The sequence below is a fragment of the Pyxicephalus adspersus genome, chromosome 3, assembly GCF_032062135.1.
Source record: "Pyxicephalus adspersus chromosome 3, UCB_Pads_2.0, whole genome shotgun sequence".
Taxonomy (NCBI): Eukaryota; Metazoa; Chordata; class Amphibia; order Anura; family Pyxicephalidae; genus Pyxicephalus; species Pyxicephalus adspersus.
The window spans coordinates 49,186,016-49,210,633 of NC_092860.1; the positions used below are offsets into that span (position 1 = coordinate 49,186,016).

Sequence of the window (24,618 nt, forward strand, 5' to 3'; positions counted from 1 at the left end):
TCTGAGGTATTGCTGGCCCTGACTGTTACTCTCAGGAGACACGGTGATGCCAAAACTGTTCTGTTCACTGTTTGTATAAAAAAAGCAAAACCCTGGCTCCACTAAGATGGCCACCCAAGAAGATGGTATACAACTGTATACAATACTGGTGACTAGTCCTTTACCTACTACTACTTTTTAAATATAAATTCCAGGGTTCTGTGGATTTTATTTACAGCCTAACTGCAGTTAAAATATTTTATTTTGCACTGGACCAAATTATTGTTTTGTATCAATTGCCTTTTTTTCCCATTTCAAAAGACAGTGGCAGGACAAAATAAATTCTAAACCACGATACACTAATTTACAAATTCATAAATGCACACAACTTGAAGCACCTAAATGCCCCCGCGGTAATAGATTTATGTTCCAGTAATGTCTAAAACAACCTAAAACAATGTGCCTAAGTACATGTGCACAATTCATGAACACACCCCAGATGCCTGAATGAATTTTGCCTGAATGCCTGAATTTTCAAATGTATCCAAAGCTAGAAAAAAAGTTGGGCTTTAAGCAAAATAATTGTATGTTTTTTTTTTTCCACTGGAGAGGTTGACTGCGGATTTCCCTTACCTATTGAACATGCGAACTGGTTGTGGAATAATGAAAGCACCATGGGAAGTTATGTATATTATAAATGTAAACCTGGATTTAAAGATAACGGAGAAAGGAATTTCTCTCAGTGCCTGATAAATTCTACCTGGGAAGTACTGAACCTGACCTGCACAGGTATTTTTTTTTTTACTTTTTTTGAATGATGGGCAGTTATAAAAGTTGTTGTTACATCTGTAAATATTTTGAAGAATAGGAATGATGAATAATGGATTCAGATGGGTCTTGATATGTTCCCTGTCCTCAGAGCTCATGGTTTTCTTTCCATTATAAACTGTACACTATAATTTGGAATTTTAATGCTCTAATGGAGCAAGATATGTTCCTGTCTTGATGTGAGTATGTGGATGACAAGGTATACAGTGGAGTAATCTGGATAGCTATATAATGTCATCACAATTCACACCAATCAAGCCCATATCAACTTTTCCAAACCATATTATTATACTGTGTAAAAGTCTTCCTCCTGTTTGTTAAAATAATAAAAAATGCTGTCCTCAAACTTCATAAAAATACATACATCCAAGTCTAGTTGCATAGATCAAATGGCCTTTGGCTTGCAAGCCTTGTGGATTTTTCATATTTTTACCTGCAGGCATTCAATTTTTAGGTGTAGATACTGTCCTGTAAAGATGCAAGAAAAGGACATCAAAGAACAACATAGTTTGTGCAATTCTAAGTAGGAAGCAGAAGTTATATATACGTAATGTGCTATATACAGCTGTCCCTCAAATGCATGAATATGGAATTACAATCCATACATAGACATTAGATTTGAATATTTGAATGCAGTACAAAATAAGTAGTAATTTTTATATAGCATTCACCTCTTTTACAAGCATATAGAAAATAAAAAAGACTGGAGTTACCATTTAAAGCTAAACTTCAGGCTCATAGCCTCAATAATGTATAATTCCTTGTACACTTTTGATGTAAATTTAATATTGCATACACTTTTACAGTGTCTTAATCCTTTTTTTATTTCTTTAAGCCAAGGAAGATTTAATAGGAAACCTGGAGATTTTTAATGAAACGTGTCTGAGATGGACAAAAAGTACTGATTTGTTTGGCTGGGAGATCTTGTATAAGGTAATCCAGAAGTATAAATCTGAGTATATAAGAAATGGAAAGTTTAAGTAACACTGATCACATACTTTACTTCTTCTAAAACAGTTCAGCATATCTGGAGTAAGGCTGCAGGACAAAGAATTTGTGGATGAAAAGATCTTCAATTACACCACTGATGATGAAAATCCAGTTGTGTGTTTGGAACTACTTTCAGATACTAACTATACTGTTACAATGACAGCCATTTCTCCTGAAATACCCCCGGCGATGATAACTGTAACAATGCAAACATCCAGTAGGTAACAATTCATTTTCTAGTAAACTTTGTTGACCAGTTTTTGGGTACCATTGACACCTAGAAGCTTTTTATATCTGATTGTATTACTGACCTTACTAAAGCTTTAACAAGGTGCCACTTTCTAAAAGTTAAAATCCCCACTGATTTTCCTATTCTTAAGCATATCGTCAGAATTACATAATTTTAAAAGAGGGGCAGTAGTTGGATCTAGGCTTTAGTCTCAGTTTCTAAAAATAAGTAAGCACTGTTTAAAATGAGTAAGATAGATTATTTTATATGGGCAGTATTGGTATTTTAATGAACATATTATTAGAATTTATAAAGGTATGATTAAGTAAATTGGCTCTTTTATTTTTTTTTTCAGGCAAACAAACATTTGGTAACATTAAATTGTTTAACGATTCATGTTTGACATGGACAGCAAGCTCTTCAGTTATATATTCAATGGAAGTATACACAGTAAGTAGAATAAAACATATGTGTTTGTATATAAAACCATGTCTCTGACCTGGAAACCTGCACAATATTATTATTATTATTATTAATAAACAAGATTTATATATCGCCAACATATTACGCAGCGCTGTACATTAAACAATATAAAAAGCATATAATCAAAAGAATGCACAAGCAAAGATTACCCTCAGCAACATGGACTTAGTGTGTGGGGAATAATAAACAAACTTTAGGATGAGAAATGGCAGCCCATTTAAAGAAACTTTATGTTCCTCCTATAATAAATTTATATTACAGAAATATTACAGTTTTATGACTATTCCCTGTCTAGACCTGCTGGTAGGTAGTTCAAAACAGCCAAATCTCATTGAGGGTAGGTTTGTAGAAAAATGTAACCCTGGATTTATATTGTTTAAATCAGTTCCCATTTTCAATTACTGGGCCTAAAGCTTTATTGCAGATGAATGTTGGGGCAATGCAGCAGCACAGTTATTCATTATCTCTTCCCTCTCCAACAACCTGGTCTCTAATGGGTGACACCTCAACAAGTTATATTCTTGGAAACATAGGTATACAATTTTCTTCTGCAGACATTCTGCAACTCTGCAATATCTTACCCTGTGTGTTGGTATGAAAGCTAATCGGTTCCACTCTGACCTGTTTCTATCCAGGTTTACAAAATGGACCCAAACCCCTTGCTGTGTCCCCCCGAATAAGCAACCCCAGTATTGTCACCATGTGTTTAGTATCAAAAGCATTTAAGCTGCTGGTTAGTAATGAACGATTTTAGGGATAAGAATTTATTCATTTAATAATAAAAATGTAAGGCCTAAAACTTGAAGTCAGTGCAAATCTAGGAAAACAAGATATGAACAACAGCATAATGGCCACAATGATTACCAGTGAAAGTAATTTGAATATTGTGCAAGTTTGGTAACCTAAAATATAAATATATATTTTTTTCATTATCTACACAGTAAACATATGGCTCTAATTTTACTAAAATATGTTAGAAACCAAGTGACCTCAAAGTTTTGTGGTCATTGCAAAGTTATCATAGAAGTAGTCTGGGGTGTGTGACTAAATTGTTTGACCTCCTTACAGTTAATCATTCAGTAACTATATGTATATATATATAAAACATCTGATTTTCATTTTATATTTACAAGCTCTTACAGATGTTTATATGTCTAACAATATATTTTTTTATATTTTAATTTTTTTTTTGTGTGTGTATTGATGTTTATTTAACACAAAGCAGTAAATTATTATGATTATGGGAACATCAATGTGATGTAATCAAGTTTAGGGTGGGGCTAATTTTAATTTTACGTAACATACAATAAAACCTGTCCCCCAATTCACTACTACTTGTGTAGATAGCCTACCTGTCTTTTACCTGTCTTGTATTGTTATCTGTTTAAAAATGTCACAATACAATAGTATAGGAGGTCTTTGCTTACTCATTTACATTTTTACTACATGATATGTTACCCACATTACACAACTGTAAAAAAAACACTGTATAATCAAGTAACCAAAATCTGGATGGATAAAAAAAAAGGCAAACAAACTCCAACAAACCTTCAGTTTAAAGTGAAATCAAACTGAAAATATAAAGTTGTCTAGCATTTCTATTGTGAAATAAAACAAATATACCTGCCAAGTGATACAAGTGATGAATAAGGTAAGTAGGCTGATACAATGTTCCTATACATTCATTATTTCATTACATGTTCAGTGATCTCCTTGTCATATTTTATTATTTTTAAATAATTATGATGTAATTTTTTAAAGAAGTTTTGGTAATATTAATATTAAATTTATATTTGCACTAACCTTCTCCAGGTGTTCATCCAAGGTAAAACCCGGTCACCAGGACAGTTCCAGAACATAATGTTTAATTTCAGTACAGAGGAGTCTTCCCCAGTCCTTTGTTTAGAGTTGCCTCCGGAAGCAGAGTACCTAATCAATATTACTGAGTCATCCACAGAACTGTCTACATATTTTAGTTTCAACATGACAAGCCATGGTGAGTATATATGGGAATCTTTTAAAGTTCCTGTTTATGAAATAAAATCCCTTCACAATAAAATAGGTGCACGTTTCCATTCAAATTTTGGTACGCAAATACGGGCATTGTGATCATTATGTGCAAAGTAAAAAATGATTATGTCATTAATGAGTGTTGCATTAATGCTGATTCATGGTATAGTATCCCTTTCACCAATTTTAATTCAGTAAAGAAATGTGTCTCATTAATGCAGGGCCAGTAAAACAGTCCTGCCGCCCTAATCTATTGAATTTTGTTTAGTATCAGTAAATCCAGTTTATTTAGAGTCTGTTTTTTGACCATTCTTACCTTTCCATCTTTGGTCATTATTGGCAATCCAGGTCCTGTGAATACTTTCTTACTTTCTGAGTACCAAGAACTCAAGACACAGTCAGTCTAAGGACTTAAGTCACGTCCAGTCAGTCTCCAGTGAAATGCCTTTCTACCACCTTGCTATTTTTCTTACCATTTACTTTTCTTGTTCGATTTGATCATGATGGGAGAGAAAGCTAAAAACTAAAAACTAAGTGGTTGGTAAGTAAGTGATATGAGAAAAAAATGGCAAGGTGGTAGGCTTTACCTCTTCTCCGACAGGGCAACTACTTAAATTACATTTTGTTCCTGGAGAGATGGAGACTAGAAAGGAAGGAGGTTGCTGAAAGCTCCTTGACAAGAGCAAAATATATCCTAGTATGCCACTGGAAACTTTAAAGAGAACAGAGTCCTTTCCTTCTTTCCTGTCTCAGCAGCACACATTTTATAACTTGGCAAGGTTAAAAGTTGCTGAGTTACTTGGCTTCAATCTGTTGACCACTTTTTTGGGGAAGGGTTTAGGATATATATAGATGGGCTTATATATAGTGGGCTCTGGTGTGCAATTAGCTTGCATTTGAGATAAATTTCAGATGCTTTAGAGATTATTCTGCATTCCTGCCACTTTTCCGATCATGCTTCTTGAAGCAGTATGATGCAGATTAGGAAAAGGCCAAGTGCATATCAGAGGTACCTGTAAATTAATTCACATGAAACTCAACAGATCTCTAAAGAATTGCTGCATTTGTCCATGTACAAATCCTAAGATAATTGTATTTTCCTTGGTAATTATGGAAGCATAAGGTAAGGGTAAAAAATATACTAATAATTAAAATAAACTAATAAAAAATTAATTAAAATGAAATAATTGTAATTGACACCTTTTTTTCTTCTATAGAAAGTGAAAACACTATCAATCAACAAACAGTTAATGAAACATGCTTGCAGTGGAATAGAGATTCAGATGGTTTACAAGAGATTTATAAAGTAAGTTATAATGCATAATAATGAAATGTGAAATGTTGTGGCTATCTGAATGTAAGAGTGAGCAGTTTCTGGACACCCACTGGGCAACTGCCTAAAGGTCTAGTGGGTGATCTGAACCAGCAGATATTTCAAAAAGTCTACTCAGTGTTCCTTAGTTTGAGTTTGTACAGTTTATAGCATCTAAAGCCTGTAAAGTTTTTCATATGTGCTAATACATAGGCAAGGAAAGAGGAAACATGGCCCACGATTCCAATGTTTGATGTCTGCTTGAAATGTTTCCAAAACTTTAAATTACTAAAAGAAGGTGATGTGTCCTGTTGATGAATACCCTAAAAAAATCCAATATAGGTAGAAGGCATTATGTATTTCAAAGCTAAAGGCTAAACTGTGGAAGAAATGTTAAAATTACCATTATAGTGGGCTCCCTTCCACCCACACTGCAACAGTAAATGCTTGATTGTGCCTATGGTACTGATAAGAGAACTCTCCTTTGTTTTTTTTGTAAAAAAATCATATGTAATTTTTTACTCATAGTTCAATGTCAATGAGGAAGACGATCTTTAAAAGAAAAACTTTAGGAAATGTCAGTTATTAGTAATTAAGACCAAAGTTGTCCATATGTAATTTTTGTGCTAATAGTTGTATGTTAAAGGAGGAAGACGGTCTCCAAAGGAATTGCCACTGGATTTGTTGCATAACATAAATACAGACCAAAATGTGACTATAGTATGCTTCGATTTACCTATGGACAGTGTGTTTCCTACAAATATCACTGGAGGCTACTCTAACCTAGCTGGTAAGTTCTGTAGTACCAGGATAAAAGTTTTATTAAAAGAAAAAGTTGTAGTGCAAGAAATTTTTAAAAGAGATATCAAGTGTGAAGAGTTATATTCATCTTCTAATTTGCTTCCTTGTTCCAAGCTGTCTTTTGCCAAAATAAATCCCTTGACAAATTACAGTATTAGTTGGCAAATATGTATCAGACATGCAGTTGTGTAAGTCACACAAAGGAACATCAGAATTGTTTAGACACTGTTTCAGGGCCTTTTTCCATTTATGTGAAAAGACAACTTAGAAGTAGGAGAAATTTTTGATTGAACAATTTAATTGACCATTTTTCACACATTTATTTTAGTATTTCACATTTTATATATTAAGAAGGGTGGATGCAGTTATTTGGGCAGGGAACTAGGGAGTGATTTGTATACATATACAGCTGAAATCCCTAATTGGATGAATGGATCAAAAGGCAGTATTTAAACCACAATTGTTAGAAAATTGTAATTAATTTTTCTGTTTAGTGTTTGGAATTTTTATATTGCATATTTTTATCATATAGTTACAAGCGCATATGGTAATGTTTTTTGTAAAATACAAATTACACGTATTTAGATATTTTTTAACCACCAACATATGTTTTTTTAGGCAGCCCTATTCAAAACCTGACGTTATTTAATGACACTTGTTTGGTATGGAGAAGAGAATCCAAGTCAGCAGAGCTGTATGTGGTAAGCTTTTTACTGCTTACCTATTCTGTTCAGATAGCAAGGGTCCCCATTTAATGTACAACAATGTGTATAATGTTGGTGCTTTATAAATGAAGCATAAAAATATAAAGGGTCATCCAAAAAACACTTTTCATTTTAGCTCAGTCATAATAAACCTGAGGATTATTTAATGGGAGTAGTAAGAAGCAGGAAATAACAGAAAAGGAAATACCTTTAGGATCCTTTATTTTTTATTTTATTTTTTCCTATGTGCATTATCAAGCTAAAGCTTACATAATCAGACATGAGTAAGAAAATGTGCCAAAGGACCTGTGCCAATGAGATTCCTGCTATTGTTCAGTGTCCAGTTTGGGCCACCTCTGAGATTGAGAATTCATTAACAGGTGCATTTAAACATTTTTAAGCATTACACATAATATATATATATATATATATATATTATACATACTAAAAAAAGTTATGTTTTATAGGCTGGAGTTTAGATTTGTTTTTAGATTTGTAAATGTTCATTTTTCTTAAAACCAATATGAATGTAAGATGTCAGCCTTAAAACTCTATGAAAAATTTTAGTTGTATGTAATAATAGTTGTTTTATCATATAACAATGGCATTCATTTCTAGTTCTTGCTGCTTTGCAGGTCTCTGCCCATGGGCATAGAAGGCATCAGAAAGACTTCAAGCACATCCTTATTTTTAATGTCAGCACAGATGAACCACATCCCGTTATATGCTTAGACCTTCAAAAAGAGACAAACTACACCGTGGAAATAATGTCCGTCTCTTACTCTCAGTACCCTGCTCAAATTAACATCTATTATGCAAAACCAGGTATGTTTGCATATTTCTAGGGTTCAAACACTATATTTACAGTACTGTGTTTGTTACTAATGATAGGTGTGAAACAGAATACATTTCTTTCCTCGTTTAGAGCATACAAAGTGGTTTGCAAACCTTTGCCACGTCTCTAATAGCAATATTCATCTAAAGGCAGTATTCCTTCTGAAAGTCTTTGCTGACCACTGACTATTCTGGCTTTTACATTCTTGTCTTACTGAATTTTGAATGTTTATGTTTAGAAGGAAGTTTATGTTTTGTAGAAGGAACTCATTTATTTATGTAAAAGGAAGTGCGGCCACTTACATGTTCAAAGGGACACACTTCAGGTGATGTGTAGACCTGCAATATTTTTCAGGACCTTATGGCAGTTTTCTTTAAAGGGAACACAATATAATGTGAACGAAATTTTATGAGATCTAAAAGTAGCTATGCAAAGATGATTGTGGCAGCCACCTAAACATTGGCTAAATCAAAGCCTAAGAGAAGTCCGGGCCTTTTTACTACTAATTATTTTAAATTATTGGTTTGAAGTCACATGGACCCCAGGGTACAACAAACAACTCTTTCATAGTAGTTCCATTGAATATGATGACAAGTTCTTGCTTTCTAGGAGCTCAAAGTTAATATCTGGCCAGTAGATGGGCAGTGTGGTTATAAAGTCTCACTGATGTTACACAAGAGCACTATAATCAATAATGTTTAATTGTTTGTTTTATGTTTGAGCAATACTTTGCAATATGTATTACCTGATTTACAAATAAAACCAAAATCAAATATGCTACATTATGTATTACTATCTTATCACTCTTTATCAGATAAAAAAATCTTATAGTGAAACTAAAGGGCATGGAATAAATCAATAGTTAAAGTATATGTAATAAAAAGATTTTGTGTTCTCCTGAATCAAATAAAAGAGGAGTGCCTTTGGTCCTAAAACACAATGGCTGTCTTATGTGACCACATTATAAACTTTTTTAGGCTCCAGCATTTGCTTTGGTGAAATGTTTGTGGTTTTTCATTAGCAATAGCTGAGGTTCTAGCCTTTCACGACTCAAAATACACATTAAGCACCAACTATATCATATGTCTATAAAACCTACATACACTTTATCAAATACGCTGTAAAAGTTTCATAGAATTGGTATCTACAATCAGGGCACCTAAGCCCACCTAATGTTTTCTATTTCAAAAGCTGCAGTCCTGTTGGTATTTAGATGATTTATCCTTACCCTTTTGGTGAGGGTAAATATTCCTAAAGGTACTTAGGCAGCTACTAAACATGAAAAAATGACCTGTAAACAAAGTCCTTAAAGACATTAATCCCAATCACTAAATTATAATTTGGGCCTCAATACATTCAGGAATTTTAAATGGTATTTTTAAACTTTTTACATTTGCAGCTTAATGAAAAAATACCTGGTGATCCTGCCATTAAAGTCATTGTTAAGGCACTTCATGGTAATGCCATTTATAGGGGAACAACTGTCTCCCAGTTGCTCTCCTGTGTTGTGATACATGCCCTAAGAATTGATGTGACATTTTTTTTTGTACCAATAAACAAGATATCCTGTTTTCCATTTCAGACCATAATACAGGCCTAATAAAAAGGGACACTACGGGCAAATCCATTTGCAGCCCTGTGATTAGCTAAATATGAATTTTATGTTTCATCTACAATGTTTTTTTGTTCATTGTTATCATTGTCTTCATTTCTTATATTCTATATAAAAAGCTGAAAGACAACCAATCATATTTAGTAATTAGCAGTAATTATCTCTTTAGAAATCAGAATAATAATCATATAAAGATCTTGAAGATCTAATTTTTTTGTACTGTTTTGGGATAAGCAGAGATAAGATGCTAGGCTGTGTAAGGTAATTATGAAGAAATAAAAGATGGTAAATAGGTTAGAATCCAGTGAAAGGAGTCCGCACCAAACAGCTGCAATGTACAAATCATATTAGGTGTAATTAAAAATGCGCGCTGAGTGCTTTGCAATAGTCTGTTTAAATAGATCAGGTCAGGCTAAATTTTATAAATCCCCTTTGTTTTTTCCTGAGAACAGTTTCACAAAGCGGGATTCAGAAAACGGATAGAAATAGCTAATGCCATTTACAGCTGCCAGAATACCAATTTATGTGTCAGTGGAGGCCTTGACAATGAAGCATACATACATTAGCGGAGCATTGAAAAGCAGCATGTAAACATTAACCACTGATAGTAATCTGGAAATGAATGCTGCTAATTAAAATATTGTTTGATTTAAAACAGAAGCATTGTGGGCCTGGACACAGACCAAACACAGCACATGTCTGAACCTCTTTAAATCAGAACAGTTCCAAGCAGAACCTCCTATATACTTCAGCCCTGATGGCCCACTCTTCGACCCAATGGTTGGTCACCCATTAAACATTGAGCTCTATCAGGGAACGATTTTTATCCTAGACTGCTAATTGCATTGTGCATTGTACACAGCTGCTGGGAAATCTCCCCTGCAAAATGGATTCTTAACAATACTCCCAGCAGTAAGGGTTTTCAGGCCTCATGTATACATAAATAATGTTTTTGTACTCAAATAAAGAACAAAATCCTTTGATCATATTGACAGTTTCAACAGACCTCCAGGTGTAAAATAGGAGTATTTTCGACCATTTGTAAATCTCGTGACCATGCTTTGTTCTATATTATCAATATGGTATATCTGGTACAGGCCACTATAAATTACCAGTATGCTCCTATCAAAATACACAACTAATATACAAGATATATATAAATATTTCTTACAATCTTTTATTCAAAATTGCATAAAAACACCCAGGTAAGTTGCCAGCTCAGTGTCTAATTATACTGAATCCGTCTACCATTATAAAATCCCAGAATTGTGTTAAATGTCCCTTTCTTCCGAAATACCTTGAAAGGAAATCAGTCAAGGCTGTTTTTAATACATGCGGGTCATTTTTAAGTGTTTACCTGCTTCTAGTAGAGCATCATTTTATAAACTGATTTTTTTTTTTTTTTTTTAATACACACTCACACTAAAACCATATAGGAAAGTAAATACTTAAATTGGAAGAAGCTGTAAACGTCTGCTGAATGACAAATAGTTTACAAAGCACAATGTATGGTAAATAATTGCAGTTTTTAAATATTTGTTTTCTGTGTTTTATCTATTGTTGGGTCCCAGCGCTGTTGATTGTTTTCCAGTTATAGCTGCATGACATTTTCCAGGGAGTGTTTCCCTTTAGTCACAACAAATTACCTGGATGACAATGCAAGAGAGATGTGTACATCGTATTGTCACTTATTAACAATGATCTTAATAGAATCGACTAAAAAAGATCCTATTGTCAAAGTTATTTTGCCCCAAAATATTTTCCTGTAAAATAGATTACAAATACAATACAAAATGCTTACCTCTTTACTGCCAAACGCTTCTTCACTAAAGGAAAATGGTTCTCTGAAGTCTACCAGAACACTGCCATCTTTAGATTTGTCAATCAAGTGACTTCCTGGTCAATACAGAATATAGAATGAGATCTTTGTCTGGCATGGATAACATGGATGTGCAAAGAAATCCAATGTAACATTCACATTTTTGTGTTTTTAGTAGTTTAGTTGTTTCTAAGAGTATCATAGTAATACAGCAGTCACACACTAGATGGCACTGTGCCTTTATACAAAGCTAGCAAGTGTAGAATTTCCAGATATTTGCATCTAGACAAACTTTGCTCTTGCATGTAAATAAATTGACGCTGCTCACAATAGGTTAGCAACTATTTATTTTTTATTTTCACAGAAAATGCCACTAAGAAATTTGTTATTTTGTGCATTATTATGTACTTTAAAAATTAAAAAAGTATAAAAAAAAATAACTTTTTCCATTTCCTTGTATTTATTCAGCACTGATATATTAAACAGCCAGGCCATAGTCATATCAATATAATATAAAAAGTATAACATATCATATACCAATACCTGTCTGTGGGAGGGGCTCACAATCTAATGTCCCTACCATAGTCATATGCCACTGACATAACCTAAGGCCAATATTAGGGGGAGCCCAATTCAGATAGCTGTATGTTTTTGGTATGTGGTAGGAAACTGGGGAAATCCAAGCTAACACTGGGAGAATATACAAACTCCATGCAGATAGTGTCCTAGCTGAGATTTGAACCTGGGACACTAGTGCTGCAAAGGCCAGAATACTAGCCACTGAACCCCCTTGAAATGCATTGTATTTTGCTGATCAGACAAGGAATATCTTTAGTTATCTATTTTATGATTTCTTGTGACAGCCTTAACTAGTTATAAATGAATACCTTCATACTTTGTACAATTAGTGCCTATTCACACCACTCCAATGCAGTTATATACAATAGCCTGCTGTGATGCCCACTAACTCAATTAAACTTTGTGTGCATGCATTGCATTAAATAGTAACGCACAAATGTTGCCTGTCTACGGTGTACCAGAATGCAAAGTGCGAACGTTTTTTTCGCCTATATAGATCATTTACAAAGAACATTGTGGTTATTATTCCCAGCTGTTAGTCAAGTTGTTGCTTTCTTCTTACCTGTGCTGGAACAAAATACATTATTAGATACTGTGGGAAACAGCTCCACTTTACTTTGCAGGTGTGGTGATACTTTGCACAGCCAGGCACATTATTTAATTTTTCTAGTGCTAGAAACCAATACTATTTTACATTGTGGTGATAAGATAACAAATCATGATTTTAGGTTTGTGATTATGCTGGTGTAACAAAGGAAATGTTTACAACATTTTATTTCCATTTGATTAACAAACGATACAAGTAACTTTTTTACATCAGTGGAAAATATCCTGCCTTCAGAAAGATATGTTTAACTGAAAAAATAGCTAGCAACACAATGTAGCCCTGCACATTGTAGGAAAACCTTATATGGCTTGCTTTAGGTAAAAATATTATACATACATAATAAAAATAAAATGTATGGTTTATTAAAAACAGTGAGATAGATAAGTGTAACTGACCGACAGCATGCATTCAGCTCATAAAAGTCACATTTCTTGGTCCAGTTTAGTGATTTAGAAAGTAAAGCCAAAGCATCAGCAACTATTATTTTTAGATGGAGAAGTCACCAATGGCACATCCTGTTCCTGTTAAGGTATAAGTAACTTAACCCCTAAATCTTCTGAGAAATGAGATCTCTGAGATAGACAGAGATGCCAGTCCAACATTAGCTAACACAACAACATTAGCTAAAAATATCCAAACTACTAAATCTTCTTGCTTTGTGTGAAGGTGATATGTACTTCCCTGTAATCATTAGGTGCCCATCAATAAAAGTCCACTGATGTGGTCATAGTGAATCTCTATTATATTTACAGTAGAACCCCGGTTATCCGTAATTTAGAAAACCGGAAAAGTTAGATAACCGGCACTCGTCAGCTCCGCTTTCTTGATTTCTCTGGCAGCCCTAGCTGAGTTGTGGCATGTGTTCTGCATCCAAGACATATATCACAGCTCCGCTAGGGCTGCCGGAGCAATCAGGAGAGCAGAGCTGTCAGGAGAGCAGAGCTCTGATGATTGCTTTGCTCGGTGATTGCCTGAGAAAAGGGAAACCCCGATTCCCTTCTCTCAGCCATTCAGCACTAGAAGTGAATGGGGACAAGTCTCCCCATTCAAGTCTAGTGCTGAATGGCTGGGGAAAGGAAAAAAATTAACCTCAGTTAACCGGAAATTACACTTATCCGGAATCGGCCATTCCCTGTGGGTGCCGCATAACCGAGATTCTACTGTATTAATAATAATATATTAAAGTGGGTCACTCTTTGTCAGTCATGGTGCAGAGAGTCCTAATAAAAAAAGCCATTAAGTTAAAAAATGTTTTTACACCATTAGATAAGCTGGCAATAGTACTGTATGAACACTCCTTGCCATTCCTACTTCTCCTGAATTTCACCTAAGCTTTACTTAACTTATTGACCTGGTACATGTATGTAAATCAGGAAACTCATTGAAAAAGGCAAAGTACCAAATTTGTATGTTTATTCTAGGACAGTGACACAGTATTGAACTAAAGGGACAGCCAGGCACCTAACATTTTCTGTAATTGTGTCCAGTAATAGTAGCCTACATGTTTCTGTTATAATGACTTTCATATGTGGACTAAACCACATAGAGAGCATACAAATTGTAAGTGATTTAGTGATTTAAATTTGACTATGACTTAAAATGAGGGAGAGAACTAAACAATAACCATTGTACAGCAATGTATATGAGGAAGCAGAACCTGCCTAGTAAATGGCTTCGCCTATGTACATACATTATTATTGCACAGGAATATAATTATTAAATATATATATATATATATATATATATATATATATATATATATACCTGACATTAAAAAAGACTGCAGTGGTTCCTAAAGTGTTTTGTTTACTATAGGTTTTCTTTAAATGTTTTCAGTACCTTATGGAGAAAACTCAGTGTCCATGCAGAACCTAGCACACCTGTCTACATTTACTATTCTCAATAGATTGATATAGTGTAGTATGGAATCAGCTACTAAGTAAGTACAAATGGGCCGGTCATTAGGGATTTTTTGTTTTGTAGAATGTTTAATTCATGAATCTAAATATCACCATATACACAATCATTTAATTGTATTCTTATGTATAAAAAGTATTTGTGTTATTATTACTTGTTAATAGATATGTCATACATTCTATCTATTTCAGAACCACCATTTCCTAAACTGAAATTTGTGCCAGTAAACAGTCAGTTACCAAGAATTAGCTTTCAGAGATCTGACAATAATGGACACATCAGGTAAATGTCTTCCTCAACACAAATTCTTATTTTTATCTAGCTATTTATTGAACTAGTTAGAAAAAAGAGGTGGATGTGAGCTTGTTTAGATGTAGGTGAGTCTGTAATAAGTATTTACAAAACTTGTAAAGCACCTTGTACCAAAAAATGACAGGTGGTAAGTGTAACTTCTATAAAGTTACATAAAAATTAATCGGGTTAAAAAAGACACAAGTCCATTAAGTTCAATTACTAGGGAAATAAATATGCATGGAACACTAGTTGGGAAACACTGTTCTAGATAGAAACTCATACAGACAGTTGATCCAGAGGAATACAAAACAAATTTTTAAGTGTAATTTGATTATAAGTGAACTTGTTTATTAAAGCTCTCTAAAGACAGGAGAGGATACACTTTTATCAGTGAACCACCAACCTGGAATGGGTTTCCTAAAAGTCATTTATTATGTGTTAGCAAATGTTTTCAATCCTGGACCAGATTCATTCCAGGTTTGCTGGATCACCCAGATTCACTGATGAAAGTGTATCCCCTCCAGCCTTGAAGAGCTTGTGTCCCTGCTGGGTTATTTTGCTATACTAATAGCAATATTTTCAAACTGAAATAACCACTAGAAGTCAGTTTTTATTGATTCTTTTTATTGTTCTAACTGCTCTAATCTGATAACCCTCAATTTATTTGGTTGTTGTGATTAGGTTACTGGACGTTATGTATTTAGATTGCTCTTTTTTTAACTACATTACCCACTTTAGGTGCACAGTAAGAGAAAACTTATCAGGATGCCTGGCACATTTTCACAGTGTGATGAGTATGCATGTTATCTGTACTTAGGGAACACACACTCCCAGTATTAAGTCTCCATAATCATAATTGTTAAAAGCTCACCATCACTGTGGCCAGGCAAATAGACAAGAGGTACTAACCAGTAAAACATAATCCTGAATGTGGAAGCAGGGTTTTGTTTTTAGGTGGCCCTGGAAAAGAATATTTTTATTTAATATGCACATCATTTTGTTTGAAGATATTGGGTGTCAAACAGATAGAATTCTAAGCTGACTCAGCTGTCCTTTTCAAAAGCAAAAAACCCTGACAGTGGATCTAAAGCTACCTACACACGTCCATCGCTTCTCGTCCGATAATTGGCTCAGGACTGATATCAGACAAGAATCTGGCGTGTCTACAGCGCCCCAACGACCGTCCTGGCGGATCCACGGATGATGGACGACGAAGGACGAACGATCCTAATGCAAGGAAAGGGGGGGAGCCCGCAGCAGGGTGCTGCTCCGTCGTTCTCCCCCTCCCCACTCCATAGAGCAGAAAGGGGCTGGATGTATAGCACTCGTTCATGCATCGTGCAGTCCTTAGTTACTGGAAAGGATGGTGAAAGATCCTTTCCAATGACAATTATTGCACGTGTGTATCAGCTTAACTCTTCCCCTTATCTAAATGTCTAAAAAATACATGTTTTGCTTGGATTTTGTCTTTAAAATAAATAAAAATAGAAACAGGAGTAATAAAAAGTGTAAAAAATGTGTTTAATTTTAACCAGCACAGCAGGGTTGTTACTTGGGATAGGCCCTGCATTTATGGGTGGGATTGGGATGGGCATGGGTGTAGGATCCTGAGATGTAAAATTAGCCCTGATTGCTACTTTTGGCTTATCTTGTTATCCTTAAATAAAAAGTCTGAGCATGAATGATTGATAAATTGACAGCAGGTGTTAGTCATTCTACTCTCTTGGGTAACTATGTAGCAGGTGCTCCCCCCCTCCATAAAAAAACATTGACAGCCGTTTGGAGGTTTACCCACCATGATGAACAATATCTGCATTTGATAGCAAACATGACAAGTTAGTACTTATTATTGTCAGTTTGTAAACACAACACTGAATGATCATCATAGCAGCAATCACATCACTTAATAAATAACAATGTACGGCTTCTCAAAGAAGTCTCAACGCTATGCTGATTGAAAACAATCAACAAGAAGATGACAACATAGAAATAGGACATTAGGATAATTAGAATAATGATGACACGATTATGTTGGTAATGTAAAATACAAGAGGACCTGGTAGTCATAAATTCAGTGGACAGTTGATTCTCATTGAAGCTTGCCATTAACACTTTGATTTTTCCAGGTCATACCAGGTGTTTGTGATTCAGACAACATCTTCGTGTTCCTTTACGTGCGAGTCTTTGAAAGCTGTCACATACTTCAGTAATATATCCAAGACACAAGGATACGTCACTGGCGAGTTCTTCCCCGGAGACACTCCTGAACATCTGGAGCTCTTGGTTGGGGACAGGCAATACTATGGAGAATTTTATAATGCTCCCTTAGAAAGAGGGAAAGACTACTGCATAATACTAAGAACTGTCACCAAGGTATGGTTATGGTCTTTTCTTGCCTAAAAAAATATATGTAGTAGAAGTATGTTAATAATGTCCTTATATTGTAAGAAAAGCAAGCATAGAAATGTAAAAAAAATGTACATTTAGTCCAAATACTGTAAATTCCTTGAATAATTGCCAGACTTTGTCAAATTGTACCATTAACCATTATTTATTTAAAGAGGAATTCCAGTTTTTTTTCTTTTAGTTTTTTCTTTATTACAGGTAGTCCCCAGGTTACATACAAGATAGGGACTGTAGGTTTGTTCTTAAGTTGAATTTGTATGTAAGCCGGAACAGGTACATTATTTTAATAAATGCAATTAGGACAGATGTTTGTTTCAACATATTATTAGGCAGCATGGTGTCAGTTACTGTATAAAATCCTCACTGTGAGCTATTCACAAACAGAGCAAAAAAACAAAGCAGAAAAAATGTTTTATGGACATTCATTAACTTCTGGAGCAAGCTGTGCTTTGATATGCAAAAAGAAACAACTGCAGAGTTTGTCTTGGTCATTAAAGAGGCTTACAAGAGGCTGCAGAAAGAGCTCAGTCCTTAGGATGTGGCCTAAATCCTAGGCAGCTTAGATGATCATTAGCTACTGTCACTAAAGACTGCAGACGGTCTTTTTTTTAGTCATACAGACCCTAAGTACTAAATAATAGTACTTAGCAGGAAGCAAAGTCTGTATATATAATGAGTGAATATAGTTGATACCCATTCACCTGTATAGTTTAGTAGGCTTCCTTCTTCTTTCCTGTACTTGTCAATCCCTCCAGCGCCGTCATTTGCTTTCTTTTGGGTTCTTTCTCGTCAGTGCCCATGCATGAGATCAAGCACTTTTTTTTACAATAGAGGAAAGCCCCTAATGAGAAATTCCCAACGTCAGGAATGCACAAAAGGAGCAGCCCACAGCATCCTGGGATATGTAATGCAAGTATCCCAGGAGGATGTGAATTTATTTTTGTGGCTTTAAAAACAGAAAGGGAAGGGACCTCTTCAATAAAAAAAAATAATAAATTTAGTAAATTAAAAAAGATTTGCACAAGATTTCTTAAAATACCATTTTAACTCAAAGTCATGCATCTCCCAGTATTTCTGTGTACAGGGGGCCACATAACTCTTCTTCCGCCTATGCAATAATTCTTGTTCTTAGTAATTGGCTGCATAGCCACCCAATTCTGTCATGCAGAGAACAGACCCCTTAATGGCAATGCAATAATTCCTCTTGTTACCCCTGGTAGTAAGATAGAGCAACAAAAGGGAAAAAAAAGTAATAGCAGCTAGTGGTGTTACAAAAAATAAAATGTATGTTGCTTAGCCGTCCATGGGCAAAGCAGAAGCTCATTTTAGAGTAATCCTAAAACGAAGATATATATACACCTATATAGTAAACTTATGGCAATGCATAGTTTATATGTTTGTAATTCATGCATACATCCTGTAAGGAGCAAATAGTCCAAATCAGTGAATTTTAGAAAATAAACGTGTTAAAGTACTCTTAGTATCTCAGCATCTGCAAATTGAAAAGCTGTGGACTGGTTTGCTTGGTTTACTTTCTTGGTTGCATGTGATGAAAACCAGATGATCACTTACTGGAAATGTAAATAGTACATCCCTTTCTCGCTTGGACTGATTTTAATCAAAGCCTAGGTTTTCTAATTATACTACAACAAGGTTTGGCTTATCTTGTGTGTGGATATTGAACTAATACTGAAACTATTAACACAATATAAACAATAAGCAGCTGAAAATAATATGTGCAATTAGTACTGTGCTCTATTTTTGTGATCATATATCTAAATCCACAAGACCCCAATCTCCAATCTCCTCCTATCACAAACAACTTTCTGCTTTATTTACCAAAAAGTTATCATTGTACCTTTGCTGTGTACCTACAGTGTGACCCCCGTTTTTTTTAAATTGAGCAGATGCAATATAATGTAAATTAACTACTCTCCATTATAAATATGCCCTAAAGTCTTGAGTCACTAGCACTAAACACAGGAGTCATTGGGAGAACAGGTGGTTAACAAGTGCTTGTATCAGGTGTACTGCATTTTTTAGATTAAAGAATAACTTCACAGTGCTGGATTGAAGTATAACTAATTGTCAATATTTTTAGTTTGGTGTCTCAGTCCTAGCTCAAGTATCTTATCGTGTGTTTAAACCTCGATTTTCATTGGAACTCAAAGTGAGGGAAAACACAAAATGTTGAGGTTTTGGGGGGACAGAAATGGAGCAAAATTTTGAAACTCGATCCCATGGCAAATCGGCCCGTTCTCTCCTACCGAACATGTAAGCGAGAACGGCTTCGGTCGTCGAGATTGAATTTTTTGGGACCTGTAGCTCCACTCCCCTGATTGTTCTTGCAGTCCTGTAGTATGTGTTCTTGGATAGAGATTTTCTATCCAAGAACACAGGAGTCCCGCGTCTGTGCTCATTATGAATAAATGCAGCCGTGGGAATCATCCTGTGATGATTCCTACGCCTGCATTCATTGATGAGCACAGTCGCGGTACTCACATTGACAGGAGGAGTACCGCGGCTGCATTCATGAATGCAGCCGTGGGAATTCTCCTGTGCGCAATCCCCAGGCAAGCCCTCATTTAACCTCCAGTTCCTGGGGATCGCGCACAGGAGGATTGCCACTGCTGCATTCATTAATACAGCCGGGTGCTCCTGTAATGAATTCCTCGATCTTGCGATGGGTCCGCAAAATCGATTCGCTGAAATTTCGTGGACCCAGCGCAAATTTGAGAGCATGTCAGGGGCATTCTCCCTCATTCATAATCATTTTATAAAATACTCCTTTTTTTATAGTACAAGCATATCAAACAGCTTTTTACAAACTGGAACAGTGACAGCAAACTGATGACTAGGTGTGATTGATATTATGCGATTACCATTGGAGCTGCATGAGAAAAATGATCCATGTAGTTTACCTTTTGCTTCTTATAATCCCTACTCTATTTTTGTAGTACTGATTTTAAATTCAGAATGTAGGCACCAACAGCGAAAACATTACTAGTTTTATTCTTTGGGACTGCCAGAGCTGTAATAAGTAAAGACAAATCTTTTGATTTAAACAGAAGTGACAATTTCTAAATGTTGCCAGCAGATATCCTAAGGGCATTTTAAGCACTTTTTTTTATCTCTGCATACCCAATGCAAGCTTTTGTTCAATATTACATCACATTGCCAAAGCCATCTGCAAAATATAAACTGTTCATTAGTTTCCTGCGGAGCTGAATTGTAAGTGGAGTCACAGTGAGCATGTGAATGCAATGTGTGACTTGCCAGATGTTCCTTCTAAAACCATGGAGGGCAGTCATGATTATGAACTACTTCTCACATATAGTCAAGAAAGACAACTGGTACTGAGAATAGATAGGGAAAGGAAGCAATTAAATATCAAAGTATTTTTAAAAAGGTTGCTTTGTAAAGAAAAACAACAAAGTATCATCAAATATAGTACAATGAGTGACACGGTAAAATGTATCAAGGTAAAATGAAGCAGAGCTATCACTGAAAATGTTATTTTGGATGGTTGGACTGTTTGCTTCCTGTTTGGAGAACAATTTTAACGGGTAACCCCATAGCCTCCGGGAATACCTATGTCACTTATCCCAGGAGGCTGCAGTATCCTACACCTACTCATAAACATGCTCACACATACACAGAATTAGATCGGGACTCTTCCAGCCAGTATTGAGTCCCCCAGCCTGCTGGGATATGTGACATGTATCCTAGGAGGTTTCTCTTGTACCCAAATACTCCCAATGGATCAAAACAATTTCTACATTTTAACTATAGGCCTGTTTACTTTGTAATAACGTAATCTTTACTAAAGATAAAAAAATAATGTATATGTGTTTTACTAAAAATTGTTTTATTTTAAATAGTAAAAGAGTAAAAATAAATATATTTTATTCTGCATTTTTTTCCCATATATAATAATAAAAAAAATAAATTTAATAGGCTTTTAACATAATTATATATTAGTATTTAGTAATAGTAAACTTACCTTTTTCAAAGCACCCTGACCCTCTAGGAATCTGCAACTTATTTCACCAAACCCACCATATTTGCTGCCAAGTCTTCCAGGTCCACTGAGATTCTTTTTGGCTGTTGGGCAGCCACTGATTATGCATGCCTCGGAGTTACATTGTTCTCAGAATCTAGGCCTAATTTCAGCAGTGGTGCAAATAGAGTCAGGCAGCGAGTTTGGCTTCACTTTCAGATTCTTCTATAACTGTGCTGAAATGTGCTAATATATAAAGTAGACCTTGGAATTAATTCAATTTTTTCTTCTCTTCACTCTACTCACACTTTCCCTTTCCAAGAGGATTTCTAAGATCTTGCTCATTTTTATTGTAAATATTCTACCAAGTGCCACCAGACAACAACATTTGCAATATTTCCCACTGTGGCCACATTGGGGTCTGTGTGATGCATAGGTACTGATTAGCTGTTTATGCCTCTGTCCTAGCCCCCAATCCTAGCAATACAACAGATGCAATTGATGAGCGTTTAAAGGTATATGTAGAAAGCATGAAGTGGGAAAATAACTCTCTAATAATATAAAGTATTCATCTGAGGGCTTAGGATACATTTTTTACATACTTTGTCAGTTTAAAACTTTTTATGATGCTTTAAGGACATTGTATGTCACAGTTTTATTATAATGTTAATTACTAAAGGGATATAATCTTTTTTTTTTAACATCCTCCATCATGTCATTTTTTGGGATTTACTTTTCTTCAGCTTCATTTATAAGAAAGACGTTTTCTCTTTTCCTGATGGAAATATTATTTGTATCCTTTCAACAAGCCAATGTATAATTTACCCATATTGATGCTTGTTCACAAAGGACACCTGTGAAAAAGCATATTCAAGCAAAACCATACAATAACAGTCAGGTGTTACCATAGATTAGCAAGACACACTTATCATAATCATGCCACATTCATATTAATGTAAAATATGCTTTGCACAGTTCCATAAAGATCCTTTATTTTCACTGCTATATATATATATATATGTATATACTTTTCTCTAGTTTTCTGTTTTTTTTTTTATTTTTCAAAGTACATCACTCTTCTGTCTCTGGGTTTGATACTTTAAAACAATGAATACGCATGCAGATCAACATTGATTTGAATCAGTGATTCAGATTTATATTGTATATGTTCGATATGTCAATACCTTGGAAAACCCAAGGACCACTGGATTAGCATAACAAGCAGGAAATTACTAAACAGTATTGAGATGGGTATGAATGGCAGGTACCTGGAGCTCAATCTAGATCAGATTAAGCTAATGAGCTAATTAAGCTAATGATGTCAATGATGTCAATTTTGGCTCTGCAATCTCCTTCACACCCCACATCCAGAACATCAGTAGATTCTGCCACTTCCACTGGTGCAACATTTACAAGATACACCCCTTTTTATCACCAGAAACCTCCAAAATCCTAGAATTTGCGCTACAAAAATCATTTTCTATTAGGCATCCCAAAAAGAAGCCTTTTGGCTCTACAATCCATGAATACTGAATGCTGCTGTTCCCCTCCAAAAGTCTTTACACTTCCAATCAACCTCAGAATTAAAATCAAGCTTTGCCTTTAATTTTCACCAATAATTCTTCTACCATGTACATTTACAATCTGGAACATACACTCCTAACTACCCATTCTGCAATGACCTACTGATGTCCTCCCTGTGTATATTCTTTTCACGCCTTGCTCCAAGACTTCTCTATATTGTTTCCACTCCTTGAATTTCCCTCTGTTATACCTATTAGATTTGTTTCCAACTTAAACACATTTATGGAGGTCTTCAAAAATCACCATTTTAAACTGGTCTACCGAGCTTTCCATTTGTTCTAAGCAGCCATTACTGATCAGCCACAGTTCTTTTCCCCCTATTTATCATATTTTACTTTCTGTACTTCTTAGGCTGTAAGCTTGTTTGGGCAGGGTTCTCTTTACCCTCCATATTATCTTACCTATTGTGTGCTACTTCCCCCTCCTCTTAGATTGTAGGCTCTTTTGGGTAGGGTCCTCTCCTCCTCCTGTGTCATTGTTTGTATGTCTGTTATTTGATAACCCTATTCAATGTACAGCACTGGGTAATACATTGGTGCTATATAAATACAGGTAATAATAATAATTGTAATAATAATAGTAATAATGGTATATTATGGTGTGCAGCAACATATGTGCATCAGAGATAGGTTGCTTTATGTAGTACCATTTATTTTGAAACATACATTGTGCCTTTACATGCGTTCCCTCAATAAACAGCACTGCAGAGGTCTGATTACTATTGTAAGTTACATTATTTCTTAAGGCAAATCTAAACTTTACATCCCTAGAATTAAGCTACAGAGAGCAAAACTGCTGTAGATGAAAGTATTGGCCTCTCTGTTGTGTTCCAACAAGTCCCCAACTAAGTTACAGCAAAAGTTCTGCAATCAGCAGGGAGTGGTAGCACATCTGAGTTTATATCTTTATGCAAATCTTTTATGTAATTTAACACACCCTCCACTGTCACATATACAGCTGAGCTATCAACATTGCTCACACTCCCTGTTGATTACACAGTTCTTGATGTCGCTTGTTGAGGAAATGGTAAGACCGCTGTAAAGAGGCCACTGCACTCTGAAGCTGAATACTGGATAAGTGAAATTTGGATTAGTGCAGCATTCAACTAAATGTTTTATACTGTTTTACTATTTATAAAAAATTCAAAAGCTCAACTCTGGGTCTGTAATCTCTCTTCTTCCACACTGGAGCACCCCCAGACAAAAAAAGAAATATATGGCTTGATTTCAGTTGGATCGGTCAAGATTCTAGAATTTTAATCTAGAATTTGTCATACTATGCCAGCTATACTAAACATGTCATTGACAGACAGTATGACTAAATTAATCTGACCAATGAACCATGACAGTGTTCATCAACTATACCTGTCATGACTCAGCCAATCCAGCTGCCAGCTGATGACAGCTGTCATTGTCCGGTGACCTACTGTGCCTGTTGATGACAGGCGAGGTAATGTCGGATCAGAACTTGGATCACACAGAAAAAGTAGTAAGTATAGCCGCTGGAGCTTCATTTCTAGTTACTAGGGAGCACATTTTTAATTTTTTTGTCTAAGTTGAAAAGGGGAAAGGGAAAATGGAGGATGCGGCATTCATTGTCTTACTTAGCTGTGTGATGTAATTCTAAATT

At 35.2% G+C, this 24,618-nt stretch overlaps 1 protein-coding gene and 1 long non-coding RNA gene across 3 annotated transcripts in view; one reads left to right on the top strand and one right to left on the bottom strand.

Moving 5' to 3' along the window:
* Positions 1-24,618, top strand: part of SUSD1 (sushi domain containing 1) — a 66,797-nt gene that overhangs the window by 28,954 nt on the left and 13,225 nt on the right. Inside the window, exons 10-20 of one of the 2 annotated variants that reach the window (XM_072404516.1) lie at positions 589-768; positions 1,643-1,740; positions 1,825-2,014; positions 2,382-2,476; positions 4,322-4,505; positions 5,737-5,825; positions 6,465-6,621; positions 7,251-7,333; positions 7,972-8,161; positions 14,897-14,987; positions 17,126-17,372. In XM_072404516.1, the coding sequence (XP_072260617.1) occupies positions 589-768; positions 1,643-1,740; positions 1,825-2,014; positions 2,382-2,476; positions 4,322-4,505; positions 5,737-5,825; positions 6,465-6,621; positions 7,251-7,333; positions 7,972-8,161; positions 14,897-14,987; positions 17,126-17,372 (1,604 nt within the window). Of the gene's footprint in view, positions 1-588; positions 769-1,642; positions 1,741-1,824; positions 2,015-2,381; positions 2,477-4,321; positions 4,506-5,736; positions 5,826-6,464; positions 6,622-7,250; positions 7,334-7,971; positions 8,162-14,896; positions 14,988-17,125; positions 17,373-24,618 lie in introns of those variants that run through there. The other variant, XR_011919792.1, reaches the window with a different exon arrangement.
* LOC140326155 (uncharacterized) overlaps positions 1-24,618 on the bottom strand; it is an 87,798-nt gene that overhangs the window by 5,847 nt on the left and 57,333 nt on the right. The window lies entirely within an intron of this gene.